Source organism: Marmota monax, unplaced genomic scaffold (assembly GCF_021218885.2).
Source record: "Marmota monax isolate L192 unplaced genomic scaffold, Marmota_monax_Labrador192_F-V1.1 WCK01_AAM20220418_F8-fsc00022, whole genome shotgun sequence".
Lineage (NCBI taxonomy): Eukaryota > Metazoa > Chordata > Mammalia > Rodentia > Sciuridae > Marmota > Marmota monax.
The window spans coordinates 20,305,746-20,326,104 of NW_026695215.1; the positions used below are offsets into that span (position 1 = coordinate 20,305,746).

The window sequence follows — 20,359 nt, forward strand, 5'->3', positions numbered from 1 at the left end:
GAGAGTTCTGAATTTTGATTCTGTCTTTTATGGTGTTAGTTATGCTCTCCAAATGTTACCTACAAACTCCATCAGCATCCTTGTGCTTGCACCCGACTGATAAAGTTCAAAAACAATCAAACAAACAAATGATTGAATAAGGACAAGGACTAGAATAACACTAGGGACTTTCCTCCTGGCTGAGAGTCACTAACTCACTTTCTTTTGGTACAAAGACAAGCTCTGTATCCACTTACCAGTGCTTTCCCTTAAGAGACCGTAAAATATTTTTGTCAAAATAAAAATTTATTACATCTATAATTCCTCTCAAATTTACCAAATGCATAACCCTAATCAGTGAGAAGAGGTCCCCATAATTTTTCATAATGAGTTTTTGTTGGTTCCAAATGACCATTGAATTCGTGTTTAAATGTCCAGCCCTATGTGCTTCACATTCCCTTCAAGAATCTGGTGGAATCATGCTCACACTCCTGTTCTCTTGGCCTACTGAAAATGAGGGCATATGCTCTGTGTGTTTGTGCTTTTCTCAAAACCGAACAATAGCAGTTCTGTGATTTTACCTGCAATTGCCTATACAGAGAGGTGAATCTGCTAGGGAGGCTTCTTGAAAGCTCTTAATCCCTTAATCAGCCCCCATCTTCCTCTCTCCCCAGCCCCCACACCTCATCCAATTCAGAAATCAGGGAACTATCAACCACTATAAAATATGTGGTGACCCAAGCACCATAGGTACCTGTTTGTTTTTCCCAAATATAGAATCCATCATAAACTTTCTAGATTCCCAAGTCTACCCTGGCCCACTTGGATTATCCCATTCAGGTAATTTTGACTCAACCAGTACTTTCTTAGAACTGGCCTACAGAAACTATGAGAACACTCTGTCTGCCTCTTCCTGTACTTGGGAAGCCCATACTCTCTCCCACCCACTCTTGAACATGACCTACTAATACATAGTAGACCCTCCATTGGAGTATCTGGTGCCATATGCAATTCATTCTCTTCTCAGCCTTCCTTCTGGATAATATCTTTCCACCCAAATCCAAATTTCTCCTTTAAAATCCTATTCACCAAGCTCCAGACTCTGAGGCAGGACATAAACCAGTGCCTGGAAACTATGTTATGTTCTCAAGTTTACCAGATCTGCCACACCTTGACTGGTTAGTGGGTAATCATCTGCAAACATTTCTGTTGTGTTCTGTTTCACCCTCTGCAACAGTTAAAAAAGAGGGTCTGGGAAGACAGGGGCCACCAGCCCCTCCTAAAATGGCTATGGAGGTGAGACATATTTAAGGGGGTTAGTAGAATAAAGTTCCCAATGCAGGACGCAGAGGAGGCCTTCCACAACCCATCACTCCTAACCCTACCTTTCCTTGGCCAGGCCTCACCTCCATCTGAACTCTTTTGCTCTTTGTGTGCTGAGCCTCCCTTGCCCGCCAGCTCCTTTGATGGTGATTCACCAGTAGCAATAGCTTTAGTCAGGGAGACAGATGTTCACAGGAGAAAATGCCTGAATGCAATTCAGTGCACAACACTGTGAGATTGAGGACCCAGGTGTAAAGAGAAGCCAGGTGTCAGGAGTTCGATGAAAAGAGAATAGTTACACAAATAGAGGGAAAGGACATTTATAAATGAGGCAGACTTCCAAGGTAGCCAAGGCAGTGAACTCGGGCCTTCGAAGAACTTGGCATCCACCCACATCCCAGGGACGATGTCTACCAGCTGTGCCTTAGCTGTCCTCACTGGGTCAGCCAGGATCAAAGACTGCAGACTAGGGACTGGTATTTCTATGGACACTGGGAATCATGGAGACCTTCTGCTGGCCTCAGATGAGTCCCTCAAAAGGTGGCTTTGAGGATTTGGAATCATATCTCTGTGTACCACACAGTGCACTTTTGTGTCACCACATGGTGGCTCAGCAGAGTCACTCCTCAAGAGCAGGAGAATGGGCAGATCTCAGGCTGATGATGCTGAAAGGGCACCAGACTCCACCCTTGTGTGCTTGGGGACCCTCTGCACTCTACTTCAGCGGGTGGCACCAGGGCTTAGCCTATACATCTGCAGAAAGAGAGCTCTGGCCCAAGGGTACTCTTGGATAGCACTAGACTTCAAAATGAGATTCCTCCTTTTGAACACAACTGACATAACCATCTCTAAAGGTTTCATCCAAAGGGTTCACAGAATGCCAGATCTGAAACAGACCTCGGAGTGCTCATCATGGCAAAGTGTTGCCCCCGAGGGGGTGGGGAGGTGATGTCAGAAGCCAGAGGTGGAAGCTGGGAAGTAGGAGAAGCAGAGAGCCTTTGGGGCAGTCCTGAGGCACTCTGGTGGCGCGCATCCCCTGAGAATCAGATACACCAATGTTTCTGCCTTCCGAAAAGGGGAATTGGTAAAGCATAGCAGGAGCTGGGCGTGGGCCTTCAGAAAGGGCCCAGTTTGTCATGCTGATTGTGAGGGCTGTCCTGAGCCACCCCAAGACAGTAGCCAGGCTCCTGAGCCAGCACCATCCTTCAGATCCACCCAGCAAGGACTGATCTGCACTGCAGCCCAGTTACCTGGGGCTTGTTCTTCTCCAGAGCCCTGGTAGGGTCTGGATATCTAGAGAGTGCCCTTTGTACAGCCTGAGACAGCACCAGCCGCACTAGAACCCAAGGGTCTTTGCATTTCAGCTGCTGCTGGGAGCACGCCAGTACCACTCCTGTCCACCTCTGGGTGAACTTAGAGAAGAGAAGCAATCTGGTTCATGAGAACTTTGGCCTTGGAGTCCGTTTTTTCCTCCCAAAAGAACACCCAGTGAGGGTGGGCTTCATGTGTGTGTGTCCATGACATCTGCCTGTCATGCTTTCACCCCAGAGTGACCAGGTGAAAAGGATCTGTGCATTGCAACAAGGGGACTGGGGTGACATGCTGCTTCCACAGCAGAGTCCAAAGTGCTGTAGGGACAGATTTCTGAGAGCATTTGTGGTTATGTAGAAACAGAATGTGTCTGTGCAAGACTCTAAGGGTAGCATGTCTGGAGGCTGGAGAGGGGCCCAACTGACCTCATAGGACCTGTTTTGTAATATTACAGAGAGGAGGAACAATTATGGCGCGGAACTTTTATGTTGTGCATTGGTGAAAAGCAATTTCAGTTACACAAAATTTTTTATACACAAGTTTTAAAAAGAGAGAATGGTAGGATAACGTGTGAGGAAAACTTTTAAAGGCACTGTTTAACAAGAAAACCCTTGGGAGAGATCCCCAGCACTTTGGCCTCTTGGGCTCTGCTATCTTTAATTCTCTGCATTCACATTCTATGGCTTATCTTTGAATTTGGTTAACACATTCCCCAGCTGCTCAATTGGATAAGATAAGGCAGAAGATGTTAATAGAGAATCCTCCATCTTTTCCCACTGAGTCTGATTTCAGGATTCATTGACTTGCTAAACCCAATCTTTTCCTAGTGTCCTGTATGAGCTTATTAATGCAGAAGGTAATCTACCCATCAGGCATCCAGTAAGTTCCCACAAAGGCAGAGGGACCTGCAGAGGGAGTTGGTCTTGTGGGCCCTGGGGGTTGGTAGGGGACTTGCCACTTGTCCAGCCAATCTGGCTACCAGGACCTTATAAGCAGCAGCCTGCCAGAAGCCAGGCAGTGGGTATGTGCTCTCTACTCACCTCGGCCTGTGCTGTAATGCTGCAGTTTATCGCTGTACACAGCCTCTTTGCTGTAAGCTCGTTTCCTGTGGATACAGAGAAGAGAGACTCTCTCAGGAGGGACATACCAAGGCCTCCTATCTGGATAGGGTTCACCCCGGGCATCTCTTGGGATTAGAGAGTGGGTGACTCCCACTTTAAGATTTCATTCCTGCCCTGGTCGACCACCACTCATTTCTGCAGATGGGCAGGTCTGCCTCCAAGTCAAGGTCTTACGGAAGCCTGGCAGGGCTGTGGGCCCCAGTCCAAGAGCAGAAGCAATGAAAACTCTGAGCAGTGCTCAGGGCGCACTGTAGAACCACTCAGGAGGGAGCCAACACTAGGGCTTTGCAGGCAGTATCTAGGCTAACCACCCAAGGCAGTAGCAAACTCCATGAAAAATTCACAAAGCCTTCAGGGTCTATCCTGGGGCAGAACTCAGACTTCCTCCTTCCTCCTCCCTGCTCTCCTGCCTGCCTGCCTGCCTTCTGCCTGCTACTGAGGACCCGAGCTCTCCAGCTACAGGATGGGCTGTGATGCTCCAGTGGGTCAAATGCAATTTTGTAACTGTCACTCCGAAAAGCCCAGGCGTGCAAGGGGGGGGGGCAAAAGTCTTGGCTAAAATGAGGTTTGAAGATGGTTGCTGTTTTCTGGAGCCTCATCCAGCTCCCAGAGAGGATTTTATCCCAGGCACAAAGAAAAATAAATAATCTGGAGAAATGTAGGTTGCCCATGGATTGGAGGGGACAGCGTGCGAGAGGGACAGGTGGCCAGCAAGCAGGAGTGGGGGACCTACCTGCTGCAGACGATGGAGATGGCCACCAAAGACACGACGAACACCACCCCGGCTGCAGCCGAGCCAGCGATCAGGGGCAGCTGCTCCCTCAGCTCGGACTTGTAGTCATCTAGGTGAGAGAGTGACATTAGGATCCTCCCCATGTGTTCCTTGCCTACTGCTGGCCATAGTGCAGGATACCAAAGACATGACCTGGAGAGAGAGACTACACTTCCTATGCTTCAGAGCATCAGCTGCCTAGACAAAGAACCGTCTTCAAGTCACAAAAGGACAAAGACAACCAAAACCCAAAGATAATGCAACAATAAAAAACAACACAGCTTGACAGAATCTGGGAGCCCAGGACTGATGACATTCGCCTCTGGGGCAAATATGGATCTTAACCTCCACCCCAAGGACTGTGAGCCCTGCTAAGAGCAGGTCCAGTGGAGGGTAGAGTAAATGGAAAACCACAGCCAAATTCTCTTCCAAAACATGAAACCGTTGAAATGCAGTTTCGTTTACAGATTCACTGAGCAGATATTTAAAGTCTATCTGTACAGTGTGCCGTGGAGGGTGAAGAAGTGCCCGAGAAATAGCCCAGTGGTGGGAGCTCCCACCTGGTAGGAAAAGGATACAGCTTCCTACCAAATGTTAAAACCACACTGTGTCACGCAACAGAATGGGAAGCCCACGGGTCACAGAATCATTGTCTAACATTTGATCTCAGGCAATGGAAGATCAGCTATTTATGTCCCATTACAATTAGGGCAGATACAGCAGATCAAAATATAAGATCATCAGTTCAATTTGAATTTCAGATAAATAATGAATGGTGCTTTCGTATGTAAGTATGTTCCAAATATTGCTTGGGAAATATTTATACCAAAACCTTGTCTGTTGTTTATATGCAGTTCAGATTGAATTGGTCATCCTGTATTTTATCTGGCAAACCTAATGACAATACTTGTTAAGTAGAGATTCCCCATAAACTGCACCGGAATTTCCTAGACACCATTCATTACTCACAGCTGTTTCGGGGCCCCTCCTCAGATCTACTGAATCAGATCCTCTGGGTGAAGACAGGGTTGTCTGTATATGTCATAAACCCTCCAGAGGATTCTTGTTTTGCCCAGTGTTTGAGAACAGTTTGTTAACTATAAGGTAGAAAAGGAGACTTCTAGAAACAAGGTCATTGGCTCTTGAAGGCCTTCCATTTGATAGAAATCAATTATAAAAATTGAAGATAGAGTTTCAATTGCCCTCAGCTGAGAGCTTTTTGTAACATTTGTTTGAAAAAAAAATAAATTTGGCAAAAGAAAAAAAAATTACAGGGAATCACAGTGAGAAGTTCTCAGAATGTCTTTATATAAACACTTCATAAAGCCATGCGAAACCGGAATGGTTTTTAAAAAAAACAGTGTGCTAAGTCGAAGGTCGGCACATGTAACTAAGCACAGCTGGGGCCACAGTGGCTCTGCCCCATGTGGTCATTGACCCTGGTGGGATCCCACAGGTCCCCAATGTCCCAATGACCTACCATTGATCAACCTTCAGACTCACCTTTGGGCTGCAGATGGGCCCACAGCCTCAGTGAACATAATCACTACTGATGTGTGAACCTCCATCATTAAGATAAATAGTCCCAAATTCGGCCACTTACCAGAACTCTCTTACATCTCACCCCTCTTGGGTCTGCAAAACTTAACTGCCAAATGTAAAAGGAATAGCCTTCTTGGGAGAAATTTGTTACTTCTTGATTTGTCTAGCAGAATTGCCCAGAGACCGGTACTCAGAGCATTTTGAGTTTTGGGCTTTTAATCCTGTGTACCTTCTGATGCCAAAGTGCCTATAAATCTAGATGGTAAGTGAGGTGCAAAGAGGGGGACAGAGTCCTTAAGGGAAAAGCAGACGGCCTGAATTCTTTCCATCCCAGCAGCATTATTAATCTCAATGAAGTGGCTCACCTTTCTACCCCCATCTCACCAGCCTCGAAATACGAGAGAAAATTCACCTCAAATAAACTCAAAACAGGCTGCAAACTCTAATCTCATGGGAGCCAGACCATTCACAGTACCACATCCAGGTGTGAACCATGGGAAGTGGTGGGCTCCATCGGGGGACAATGCCCCCTCTCCCCAGGACAGGGACCTCACCCCAGGACATCCACCAGCACTGGCTTCTCTTATAATTTTCCAAAAGAAAATGAACATTCTGATTGAAATCAGATATAAATCAGATATAAAATCATTCGATTTTTAAATGCTTCTAATTAGTATAAAAGTTGTTTAAAAATATAATGTGAGTCAATATAAAAACCTCAAGCCCTATTAAGCACCAAATCTAAGATTACTCGCCTAAAATATAATACTGGATAAAATATTTTGTTCTGTATAAGTTAAACAACAAAGAGAAAAGGAAAGGCTTTCAATTCAGGGTGTCAGGAATAGATTGATATTTGGAAAACTACCAGGAAACAGCTCATAAATAAATTTGTTTAAAAGTGGATAAGCAGATAGATAAAGGAATATGTGACTACAGTAGTTGGCTAGCTAAGAGAAAGGGTGGTGGATAATCTGACACCCCCAAAGTGCACAAAGTCAAGGCTACTGGGAAGATAGATTAGAGAACTGATGAAGGAGGTGGTCTCAGAGGATGGGGGGATGTAGTTTTAATAGGGAACTAATAAAGCCCCAAAGTGCGAGTATTTGGAGGTATAGACTTTATGGCTTTGGAAACAGCTTGACTGTTCTCTCTGGAGACACCCGAGCAGCATCTACTACAGGTCACACGTGAAGTTGCTCCAAGAATTCTGAGACCCAAATGCATATGGCTGTCACACCCAAAGTGCTATCTCTCTGTTCCCATCCTGGAGACACAGTCTCATGCGTTCAGGTTGTGAGCTCAGCTCCAGATCCCAAGCACAGAGCAGGGAGGCAGGTGTGAGGATGACATCCACAGGCTTCGGGACCCTCGTACTGAGGCAAAAGGGCACCTGGGGCATATGTGGGCTTCACTACTGTGCAAATGCTGGACCATGTGTAATGTAGAGCTCCTCAAAGGCAAAGCCAATCAGATGTTCGTGAGAAACGGGCCAGACTTCAGAGAGCCCACGTGCATCAAACACAAGCACAGGGCCTTGCTGGGGGGCAATCCCCTGAGGGCATTCCACTGGAATCCAGTTGGCATTTTGCAGGGCTGCTTCTCTTTCCCCCACTGTCTGCCCTGTGCCCTGTCATTGCCTCCACCCACTCTCATCCCCATCCGCCCTCTTACCATCTGTCAGAGTCTGGAAACACATCTTGCCGCTGAACTTGCCGTATCCCGCCACCGTGCGGGCCCGAACCTGGACCACGTACACCATGCCGGGCCGCAGCCCGTCGATCCGAGCTGTGTTGGTCTGGCTCCTAGCCATGGAGGAGTTGAACTCATTGTGCTCCTGCAGAAGAGCAAGAGGGAGGGTTCACCAGCCTGCTCCTGACCCCAGCAACCACCCAGCCCGCTCCAGCTGAAGCACACAGGCCCCATACATCCTTGTTCTGCAGATCTGCAAGAAGTCATCTCTCTGACCTCAGCAGAAGCAGACTTGTCAGTATGCCTCTACCATTTGTCCGCCTCTCTTCATCTTGCGTGTGCTAAGCTGCAGGCTTTTCTCTTCCTTCTCAAGATGTCCCTTGTACCCTCCTCACAGCAGCTGTTCTAGATGGCTCCTGCAATTCCCTCAAATGCTTAGGCAAAACACGTTGCCTCCACTCTGCTGCGGTGGTTGAGCCCATTGTGGACTGTCTCCCACACCTGCTTCTGCCTTCTCCTTGCCTGTCTTTGGGTCCCCATTTCCTAGATCCCCGCCACCAGCATCCAAGAAGAACATGTCCCTTCTCCCTGTGTCCTCACCTCTTCCACTTACTCCAGGGGTCAGCCCCACCTTCCTGCCTTTCTCCTACACATTCTGCCCTGTCCTCTCCAGTCCCCATCTTCTGCAGGTATGTATCCACCCTGGCTCTTCCACCCATCATAACTGCTGTTATAGGGTTGCTTCTTCTCTTTGCTGGTGATTTATTTAACATATTATCAGTGCCTGGACTTTGGTAGCCTCCCATCTTTTGCGATGCTCCACACCCACCTTACCTCCTGCCAGTGCCAAACTTCTTAGACAGTCTCTGACCTCCCCCCAAAGTTTCATCATATTAAGGCAAAACATCTAAGTCTAGGTTTATAGGTCCTTCAAAATGAAGTCAGTTTCAGTCTCTCATCTTCTCCTACATCTGTGGCCTTGCTATCCCTCCAGAGACCACACCCAGGCTACCAGGTCTTTGCTGAGGCCTTTTTCCCAGTCCTCCATGCAGGGCTCCTCAGCTCCCACCAGGTGGCTTCAGCTATATCTCCCAAGGTCTCCTCTCTATGAAGGCCTGTCTATCTGCTCCAGTCCACGGACTCTTCACTGCTGTCCCTCTGGTTTATAAATCACTCTCAGCACCTCATACATCCCCCTGATCTCTGACTGCTTTCATGTGAACATATCTTTCTTCTGCAAGGGTTCAGGGTTACCTCCAAGTATGAAGAAACAAGAGCTTAGAGTTGGGGCCTATCCTTATCTGCACCATTAATCCTGGTGACTTCAGCAACACTGAAGAGCTTGGGTCACTAGAGAGAATCCCAAAGCCCCCTGGGGGATTGTAATGAGTTCCAGACACAATGGCTCATGAGCCAAGGTGACCAAAGGGAGGAAAATTGCATGACCAGGAGTCTGTAAACTATATCCCCAGTCAAATGACAGAAGAAACTTGGGGAATTGAAACAAGACAAAACAAGAGAGTACAATGATCAATCTCATTGTTTTTAATATGTAAAAATCTACTTTGCAGGGGCTAAGGTGACCTGAGGCATGTTCATTCATTCCTTCATTCAATCAACCAGGCATTTACATTTATGACACAAGAGCATTTCTGGGCATTATGCATGGACTGAGGGTACAGTGGCAAGATCCTCTTGCCTGGTGATGCAACAGTTTGTAGGTTAGAGTAGAAAATATACAAAAGATAACCACAGTGTTAACTGAGTAATTTGGCAGAGGGCAGTTTGGGGGCTGTGGGGACGTATCTAGATGGCAACAAGTCCAGACTTTGAAAGAGATCCATTCCAAGAAGAGTCAGGAAAGCGTGCAGAAGTGGAGTTGTGGAAGATGAAAGAAGTCAGCCACATGGATGGCTGTGGAGGTGGGAACAGAATAAAAATGCAAAAGCAAGTAATTGGCGCGTCTGGAGTATGGCTGAGTAGGGACAGCCGTGAGTGATTTGGAGGCAGTCATAAGGGACCACAGGTTTGAGGCTAGCTCCAACAGACAGTTTAAAGTTACAAAGAGACTCATCCTCAGCCTAATGGAGGGGTTATCCATGGCCCCTGGATGAGATTGCCTGGGGAGGGACTGCCCATCCATCATTTGCTCAGCTTAAACAGCAGGTAGGGGGTCTCCCACTCCCATCTCCACCCCCAAGCAGGGATTCAGCAGAAAGAAGGTTGCTTGATAGAGAAGAGACGTCATCTAGAACTTTGGTAATAACTATTTTGACACATTGGAGACTTGAGATCTGAAACTATGAAAATCACCTTATCACCTTGCAGATAAGAATAAAATCCCAGAGCTGCCTGGCTTCCCTGGTTTGACTAGAATCAGATGGAATCAGGCACTGCTTGAAATAAATGAAGCATTGACTAAGTAGGTTTTACTGAAAAACAAAAAAGAGGAAGAAATAAGAAAAAAAAAAAAAAAAAAACCAAGCGTGCTGATCTATTGGCATTTGGATTGTGAGGACCGAACATTAACCCATAATCACTTTATAGTCCACACATTCTTGAAGAAGTTCAGTGATTAAAAGGAGTATCAGTGCTTGTTCCCCCCACAAAGTCATTAATCAATTCCAGGCAAATGGGTGAGAACAATGAGAAAGGTGGCTTATGACTGATGGTATTAGAAGATGTGGAGACAGAGGATTCAGCTGCTGAGGGCGGGGCTGACATCTCCCTCTCTCTCCATCCCCTGAACCCCAATACCTAGCGCAGCTCTCACACTGCCTGGGGCTCCAGCAACTCAGCGCTACGGGAAGGAATCAACAGCACACCTCCGTCCAGTGATTTGAGCCAATCGGTCAGGTGCAAGATATTGTCAAGGTTCTGAAAGAGCTCCTAGAAGAAAACGATCTTAAAATTTGATGGGTAGAAACTCCCCAAACTTAAACCCATCCTCGTCTAGACAGGTATTATTAAGTGCCCGTAAGATCTAAACATTTCATCATGAAGACAGCTGGGAGCAGATGTAGATGCTCCTCCCATGGTTTGCCTACAGGCGTGCCACCAGGAGTGGAAAGTGCTACACGACAGTAAACAAGAGCGGATGATGAATGGAAATGTATTAAAATGGGGAAGGAGAAGAACCTGGGAGAGGCTCTGGGAGTGCGGTCGGTTGGATGACACCTGAACGTTCTATTAATGAGCTGTTGGAGGAGGCCACGGCCTCCTTGATTCTATTCACAGAGGTGAAATTGAAAGGTGTCCCAAGCACAAACCCACAGGATGATGTTGGACAGGAGACCTGAGAGGGTCTTCAGAGGTCGCAAGACTACCACTCATGGGCCAACTTGCCTATGTTATGAAGAAAGCCCCAATGGAACCCAGTCACACCCTTCTAATGACATTAGCTATGAGCACGCTCTTGCTCCAATGCCTCCTGGTTTAGATGAAGGGGACATAACATCCGTCGGGGGAGAAGAAGTGGCATAGGATGGAGGGAGGATGAGTGTCTCTTCTTTGGGATGAATCCAGGAGTCTACTGGGCTGAATTCTACTTGTGTTTACATTTCCTAAAGATTGTATTCAATATTCCAGGATCATGTAGAGCAGACAGGTATATCTGATTCCAAGTATTTGTATTTAATAGTAAGACACCATCTCTTATTTCAGGGGCTTCACTAATTTAAAGACACTTGGCATCAAAGGCTCAGTCGGAAGTTTCTGTCTTTGAAATCTAATAAAAATGTCTACAGTTCTGGTTTTGTGACTTCCTAGCTGTGACCTGTGTGGTCATGGCTAAGTTGTTTAACCTTTCTGTGACTTAGTCTCATCATCTAGAAATTGGTTATTATCTGGTTTTTGAGTATATTTCTTTTTTTTTTCTTTTAAGGATCAGGAATAATATCTCTGCGTATGTCTGGAGCATAATAGGTACTCAATATATGATGAATTATCATTGCGGTTATTATGTCAAAATGCCCTCACAGGCTAATGTCTTTTGATTTAGTCATATCGGAAATGGTCAGGGCAACATAATGGATTTCATAGTGGGGCACTTTTATAAGTGGGAGGTCTTCAGTAAGATACTGAACGGTAACCAATGCTTGGGCAGAGAATCTCCTGCATTCCCAATGAAATCTCTCTATCCTCTGGGGTGAGGACAATAATATGCTTCATTGAGATGTGCAAGTTGCCTCGGGCATTGAGTTGCTATGTGTGTGTCTGTTAATAATTGGTATAAATTAATGAGAAGCAAGGAACTAGCTTAAAATGGGAGAGTACGTTTCTCTTGTGGCATAAGAAGTCGAGGTTAACTGCTATCTTTCAAGGGAGGAGGTTTAAACTATAAAGGGAAAGGCAGCGGAGGAGCTTGGGTTGGGCTGGGTTGGGGAGCACAAGGCCAAGGCACCCAGGCATGAGCCTCGTGGCTTTGATCCTAGGCCTGTCATTAAGCCCTTTACCCTGTCCTAGCTGCCTATGGAAGGGACTGCCCTGGGTACAGCATGTTAGAAGGAGGAAGAGAAGGAGGAAGGTGGAGGAGGAGGAGGTGTAGATGGTCTCCAGTACATTCAGCTCCTTCCCAATATTGTCACCTGCTGAGGACCAAGGACTCCCTCTTGCTTTCCAGCTCTGTGACTGTGAACAAGATTGTTGTTGTGTTTTATGAACTTCTTTATGCATCTGTTTCTTTACTTGTAGCAATTATACTAACCCTTATTGCCCTGGGGTATGAGAGGAAAGACACTGCTCATAAAACCCCTGACACTCAATTGGTGCACATTAGGGAAAATATTATTATTATTATTATTATTATTATTATTATTTTGAGCTGAGCTGTTCCTTCAATAGGGCTGCAAGTTCGTGTGTGGGGTAAGGAGGACGGGTGGTCCTTGCCAGTGACTCTGACATCATGCCACAGACCGTGCACTCTGGAACTGTTGGGTCCACATTCATAGGAACAGCTGGTTCATGCGATTAACAGGTTCAAACGGATTGGTCCAACATGTATTGGTGAGTCAACATTTATTTTATTAACTATCAAAAACTATTGAGCAAATAAGAGCCCCCCCCAATTACAGTAGATGATACATAATGGGTGCTTATGAGTCCAGATGGTTTAAATTAGCCCCAATTCACTGAATTATTTGCATAAAACAATCCCATATTCCCTAAAGAGAGCAGAACTGTCTAACACCTCCGTCTTGCTTGCAAGCTTAACTCTACTGATGAAAGGGTGGTACACCTTCTCGCAGACTAGCTTGGTGATCCACTGGACCCCCACTTTCAGGAGGTAAGTCATCGCACTACATGCAAACCATGATCTAGAATGGTTAAGGAACGTGTCCATCGCCGCACGGCTGGTTGGTTGTGAAGGACACTGGAAGCTGGTGCAGTCTCCTATTCAACATGGTGACCATAGGCAGTGGTGTTAGTCTCTGCCCTTGATCCTCTTCTTTTTTTAAATATCTATTTATTTGTTTTTAGTTATAGGTGGACACAATACCTTTATTTTATTTTTATGTGGTGCTGAGGATCGAAGCCAGTGCCTCACGCATGCCAGGTGAGTGCTCTATCTCTGGGCCACAACCCCAGCCCCCCCTTGATCCTCTTCTTATCATTGAACCACCCATCCAGACTCAGGGCTTTCATGTCATCCACTCTGACATCCCAAATGGACCTCTTCATCCTGGTCCCCACCTTAAACTCCAGAGAGGTACAGGTAACTAACTACCTATTCCACTGTCTACTCGGCTCTCTTACTGGTAATTTAGAGCAGAGCTGAACTTCCAGTTCCTTTTTTCACCCCCAATATGCTCTATCCACAGCCCTTCCCCTCTCAGTCAGTGGTGGCTACATCCTTTCAGTAGCTCAGCCAAAACAGTCCCACACCCCAAATCCAACTTGTTGGATTCATCTTCCGTATAGATGGTTATAAATTTAGCAGTTCTATTTCCATGGGGGCAGTCTGAATAATGTTCAGAATGTAAGGCAGATCTTCTTCTTCTTCTTCTGCTCCTAAACCTGCTTGCTATATCTCCCCAGATCACTCAATTATCTAAGGATGAACAAGATTACATCCCCTGGTAAACTCCCTCATATGTCCTAATTCCCCATTGCTTACCTCATTCTGGGAATGCTGGTTTCTTTCCTGCTCAGTGAATCACCAGGCATAATATTGCCTCAGGACCTTTGCACAATCTACTGCCTCTTCCTCTCCTAGATAACTGCTTTACAACAACCTTATTTTCTTCAGATCTTCACTCAGATCTTATTTTCTCCAAGAGACCTCCCTTTACCCTTCTATTTACCTCTGTAATCTACTCCTCTCCCAAGCCTGACCTTCCTGATCCCATTTACCCTGCCCTAACGTTTTTCTTTTATACTACTCATGCTCATTGTTCATTTTCTGTCTACCTTTATTGAAAAGGAATCCCCTTGAGGGCCAGAACCTTTGTCCACTAATCGAATTTGATCACTAATCTATTTTAGGATAGTACCTGTCAAATAGAGTAGGTAATCAATAAACATTTCTTGAACGACAACAACAAAAAAAATGAATGAATCTGGTGTTTGACAAGTATTGGGTTGAGCTGGTGGAGAAGGCACTGTGGTCTCCTGCGAGCTCTGCACCTGCTGCAGTTCACCAGGCTGAAAGGGAAGCCCATCAGTCAGGGACCAACCCTCAGGTCACCCCACCCACCGGGCCCCATTCCTTGGCAGCACCATGCTCTGCTGTAGCTCTAGCAGCAGGTGCTAAAGAGCGGTTGAGGAAAAGAACACATAACTTTCTATTTCTTTTAACTTTAATCTCATCCTTTTAAAGGTTTTTATACCTCTACACATATATTAATGCACTGGCATAGGCAGAGAATTTATAAATAGACAAACTTATATTAGAGGCAAATCATCAAAAACTTTGGCAACCAGAGCTCTACAAAACCAATTATCCTCTGAAGGTTCAGATAATGGGACTGTTTTGCAGCATGCTTCAGATCACATGATTGGAAGTGAACATGTGATTGGAAGAGGGTCTGGTCCTGCCCTATCCAGCCCAGATAACAGCCCAGACTGCAGTGTGGTCTCTATTTAGTCGGTGGAGATGGCCTGGGCTTCAGAGGCTTTGCCAGGGCAGATCTGACTAACTTCTGACCTCAGTCACCATATTCCTCCCTCCCTTCAGACCCCCTCCAGCCTTGTTCCGGTGCCCTCAGCCAGACACCACCCATGGAACAGTGGCTGGCCCTGATCCTGCAGGCCTGCATGCAGGGCTGGCTTACCTTCTCGTAGTACCGGATCTCATAGTCCAGGATGATGCCATTGGGCTGCTCCGGCTGTGGCCATGACAAGGTGATGCTCCTCATGGTGGCACTGACCTGGTGCATGATGGGAACAGTGGAGGGGGCTGTGGAGAGAGGAAGAGACAGGGGAGCTGAACATAGGCTTGATAACAGGAGAAGTGCCGTCTTTCAGGGGTCAGTCATTGGGTTTGAACTCTTCTTTTTCTTTCCCATCAGCTGAGCTGGTCCTGTGGATAGATTAGGATGATGGAGGAGAGTCAGGTGATCACTTAGCAGAGGAAAGCATGGGTGGGCAGGGACTGGAATGGATGTGGGATTTTCATGGCAGAGAGAACAAAGGCTAGTCCCAAACGAGAGAGGGTTGGAGGAGTGAGAGGAAAAGACAGAAGGAAACGAGAAACGATGGAATGTTTTTGAGCAGAAGGTGTTGAAGCAACCTTGGTCTTGAAATAATGGGTTGAGCAGTTGCAGAGGAGATCCTGGGGGCAAGAGAGGATATCGAGAAAGTAGAACTGGTCAGTACAGAATTACTGTGCAACAGAAAGAACATTCCAGCCAATATATTTTTTTTCTGGTATTGCATGTACGATTGTACTGTTATTTCCAAAGGAAGTGAAGAGCCATCCTTTAAGAAGACACAAACATGGACCAACAACAGAGGTACTGTCAAGAGTTTTCTGAATGAGGACATTTGCAATCAGGAGCTCACGAATACAAATGAAGAAACAATCCACAAACCAAACATTTGGAAACAAGATCATAATTCCAAAATCTGCAAAGTTGATTAGAAAAATCTCTGTTTAGAAATAACATTTATTGCCCAATTCAACATTTCCCACACGGTGTAAGTAAAATGAAAACAGTCTGGAAATGATAAACGAGGGCTGTCTTTCTAGGGGAAGAGGCGAGTAATGGATGGAGCTTCAGTCTGTGCTCTGCTCAGGGGCTGTTCCCTTTAGTCCTGGCACTTTTGCAGTGATGAAGGTCGTTTTCTCACTCAAACTCCACTGTACAAGGGTTTCTCTAGGGACTGTGGCTGAGTGACATTTACTATCCTCAATTTAAGTTAATAGATTCCCTCTAAGACCTGCAATTACAGGGCACAGCTAGTGGATCACAGGGAGGCTGCATGTAGCCGTCTCCACTTCTTGGACCCTCCGTGTGTGCCAACTGTATGCACAGCCTGGGCTGGGGGAGGGGACACAGATCGTGTGTTCTGGAGGTGCTCCCAGGCAGGAGCAAGAAGCGATGGGATGAGGCCTTGGAAGCAGAGGGTCATCTGGGACTGTGAAAGTCAGTTTGCTCAACTCTCAATAGAGAGGGCATGTGTGCCAAGAAAATACGCCTTTCAAGAGCTCCTACCCCCAGGGGTATAAGTGCCTGTAAGTGCAGTTCTCTGAAATCTATCACCACATTCATACAGAGGTCTGCTTCCCACAGGCCGCCCTCAGCCAGTGACTGAGGGTAGCAGGCCCTTCTCTGCAAGATATGGGACGCTTCTATAGGGCAACTGTGGTTCAAGAACTCTCCGTAGACCTTTCCAATGCTTCCTAGGAGTAGCACCGCAGTGTAAGCTTCTCCCCACCCAATCCCCATTTCTTCCCGCTCTACTTCAGGGGATCGGACCTTCACTGTGGCCTGATGATGCTCCCACCCCCCTCTGGCTCCTGTCACATGTCCCCCAATAAACCTCTTGCATGTCTAAACTCTTCTTGCTGTCTGACTCCTGCAGGACCCGAATTCATGTTGTCTTGAATCCCCCTACAATTTCCCTGTCAAATATTTGCTGCCAAGCGCCTGCTGTGTACCCAGGGATGGAAACCTTGGCTGCCTCCGGGAGCTGTTGCTCTAGACTTCTCTAACTCTCACCAATTTACATACCTGCCTTATCCTTATCTGAAATTTATCTTCTTCCCACTGGTCTCAGCTCTGCCAACCAAGGTAATACAGCATGTTCCTTCTTCCACAGACTGGCTTGTCAAATATCTATAGGAACTAGTTAGATCATCCCTGAGGGTTTTTTTTTCCCTGAAAAGAATAACCAGGTACTAGAAACATTTTTTTCCCTCCATGAAAAGGACATGCTACCCAAGGTAGATCCTTTACAAATGGGATCCAGGTTATTTAAATCTTGCCTTAGGTGTGAGACCCAGAGATGAACCCAATTCTCTCCTCACTGTTTGAGCTACAAAGACAGGGTAAAACACATACCACCAGGACCCATGTACTATACATCTGCTATGTGACCATTCACCTTTGGATCAAAAACATGTCCCTGCTGTTCAATTCTGAAGCCACAGTTCACAAGTGAACTTTAAGTTTCCCTCTGGTATGTTCTCATCTTTTGTTTGTAGGGTTGGTTTTCAGCTCTGGGGATTTACCTGTATCTCTTTACCCTTCATGATGTTAAATTTGGCCTATTAATTTAGAAAGTTGAAACAATTTTTGATCCTGATTCATTCACCAGAGACACATTTTCTCTTCCTTCCAACTTGATAGTATGGCCAAGCTTAATTCTTTAAATAGTTCTTGAGCATTTATCACATGCCAGGCGCCATTCTAGATTCCAGAGAGATCATAGTAGGAAAATACAATTTCTTACTTTCTTAGAACTTTCTTTTTTTCTTTTTTTTTTTTCTTTTTGATACTCAGTGGTTAAGGGACGCTTAACTACTTAGCCACATTCCCAGCCCTTTTTATTTTTTTATTTTGAGATATGGTCTTGCTAAATGGCTTAGGTCCTCACTAAATTGCTGAGGCTGGCTTTGGACTTGTGATCCTCCTGCCTCAGACTCCCAGGCTGCTGGGATTCCAGGTGGGCACCACTGCACCCATTCTAGAGCTTACTTTTCAATGAAGAGATTCAGAGACTAGAAGTAATAAATAAATCACAAGGAATGTTAAAAGATGGTACAGACAACAGGGAAAGGGGCAGAAGGAGGGACTGAGACTGCCTGCTGCAGTGTGGGAAGTGTGTGGGCAGCGAGAGCCTCCCTGGGAAGCAGCTGCAGGAGCGCAGGGTAGAGGAGGCGAGGGAGGGAGGCATGAGGATCTCTTAAGAGGGAACAGCCGAGCAGAGGGTCTGACCTGGGAGCATTGAAGAGCCAGTGGGACTGAAGCAGAGAGGAGACCCAATGGCTTTTGGACCCCTTTGGCTTCTACTCTGAGTGAACAGGAGCCACAGGAGGGTGTCCCTGCCCAGTGACACAGCATGGCATGTGTGCTCGTTGTGTCACCTTCTGTTGTATGGCAAGTAGATTGCAGGGCCATGTAAAATCAGGAGGACCTGCCATTCATCCTAGAGCCATGGCTGGGAGAGACTGTGGTTACTTGGACAGACGCTGAGCAATGGAGGTAGGTGGTTGGACCCTGGATAGCCAGACTTAAGGACACTTAGATTTTTTTTGACTTCATCATTCTGCAAAAGTGATATGTGTTCAGTAGAACCCGCACCTCTAATTTTGAATTTTGCTCTTTTCCCAGCCTCGTAATGGGGCGTACAATATTCCCTCAATGCTGGCAGGGGCTGCGAGCCACAGCTACCAGTCAGCTGTGCAAACTTGAGGGTAAGCAACCCCATATCCCATGGTGCACTACGTTGCTAGTATTTTTTGGATTACAGGTATTCACTAAATGTAATAAATTATGAAATATTCAATACTTTATTATAAAATAGACTTTTGCAGTAAAATGAATTGGACAGAACTTTCCTATGTTCATAGGTGAATACGCGACCCAGTGGAAATCCTCATCACAGACAACGATAATGGGATCCTAATTAGAATAAGTTATGCTCCATGCAAGTATAATGTCAAAATACACCCTAATGTCATATATATACAAAAAGAACAAATTTTTAAAAATAAATAAATTAATTAAATTATGGTTGAGACCAAAACAATAACAAAATAAAATATTTCCTTGGGCTAGATGATTTGCTCAACTACAGGCTGATGTCAATGTTCTGAGTACATTTAATTCAGGCTGGATAAAACCGTGTATGTTCAGTAGGTTATGTTTGATAGATGCACTTTTATGACATTTTCAATATATGATGGTTATTGCGATGTAACTCTAACTATAATTTAAGAAGCATTAGTATTTAGACTATCTCCATCAATATGGGATGCGAAAGAAATGGAAGAGTCCAAATGACTGCATGGCTTCTGTTTTGAACAACTAGAACAATAGGGCTGCCTTTAATTAGGAAGGGAAAACACTCATAGAAGCAGTTTGGAGGAAAGAGCAGGTGCACCTCATTGGACCCATGGGTTTGAGCTGTCCATGTGTCTCTGGGAAGATGTTGAGTAGGAGTAAGGTCCAGACTGGAGACAGAGATTTGGAGCCATCATTATGTCAAAGATACCAAAAGCAATAGTATTGACAGACCACAAAGAGAGCAAGTGGAATGCTCTAAGATGCTCTGAGATGCATGAGATAGAAGAAAACAGCAAAGGGGCCTGAGACAATTTCAAGAATACTAGTAACAATAAGTGTGGCAAGGATGTGGGGAAAAAGGCACACTCATCATTGCCTGGTGGGACTGCAAATTGGTGCAACCACTCTGGAAAGCAGTACGGAAATTCCTCAGAAAACTTGGAATGGAACCACCATTTGACCCAGTTATCCACTCCTCAGTTTAAGATCAGCATATTACAGTGATGCTGCCACATCAATGTTTATAGCAGCTTAATTCACAATAGCTAAACTATGAAACCAACCTAGGTGCCTTTCAACAGATGAATGGATAAAGAAAATGTGGTATGTATACACAATGGAATATTACTCAGCCATAAAGAAGAATGAAATTATGGCATTTGTTATTAAATGGATGGAACTGGAAACTATCATGCTAAGTGAAAAAAAGCTGATCTCAAAAGACCAAAGGCCAAATGTCCTCTCTAATATGCAGCTGCTAACAAAAAAATAAACAGGGGAGGGAAGAATAGAAATTAACGGGATAAGACAAAGGGGAATAAAAGGAAGGGAGCGGAATGGGAATAGGAAAGACAGTAGAATGAATTGGACATAACTTTGCTATGTTCGCATATGAACACATGAGCAGTGTAACTCTACATCATGAACAACCAAAAAATTGGGAAGTTATACTCCATGGGTGTTTGACGTGTCAAAATATACTCTACTGTCATGTATATCTAAAAAGAACAAATAAAAATTTTTAAAAAGGGAGGTGTTGAGAAAGGCCAATAAGAAAGAAGAAAAGCTAGGGGAGGGTGATTTCCTAGAAACACAGAGAAATAAGTGTCCCTGGGAGGACAAAATGTTAAAGGCTGATGCTAAGCCAGGTAAAATGAAACTAGGACCTG

General features: G+C 45.5%; 1 protein-coding gene across 1 annotated transcript in view; it reads right to left on the reverse strand.

Annotated features, from left to right (window-relative positions):
• Positions 1–20,359, reverse strand: part of Ephb1 (EPH receptor B1) — a 419,708-nt gene that overhangs the window by 72,591 nt on the left and 326,758 nt on the right. Inside the window, exons 6-9 of the mRNA XM_046431643.2 lie at positions 15,012–15,136; positions 7,723–7,885; positions 4,468–4,576; positions 3,654–3,718 (exon numbers count right to left, since the gene is read on the reverse strand). Of these exons, the coding sequence (XP_046287599.1) occupies positions 3,654–3,718; positions 4,468–4,576; positions 7,723–7,885; positions 15,012–15,136 (462 nt within the window). The remainder of the gene's footprint in view (positions 1–3,653; positions 3,719–4,467; positions 4,577–7,722; positions 7,886–15,011; positions 15,137–20,359) is intronic.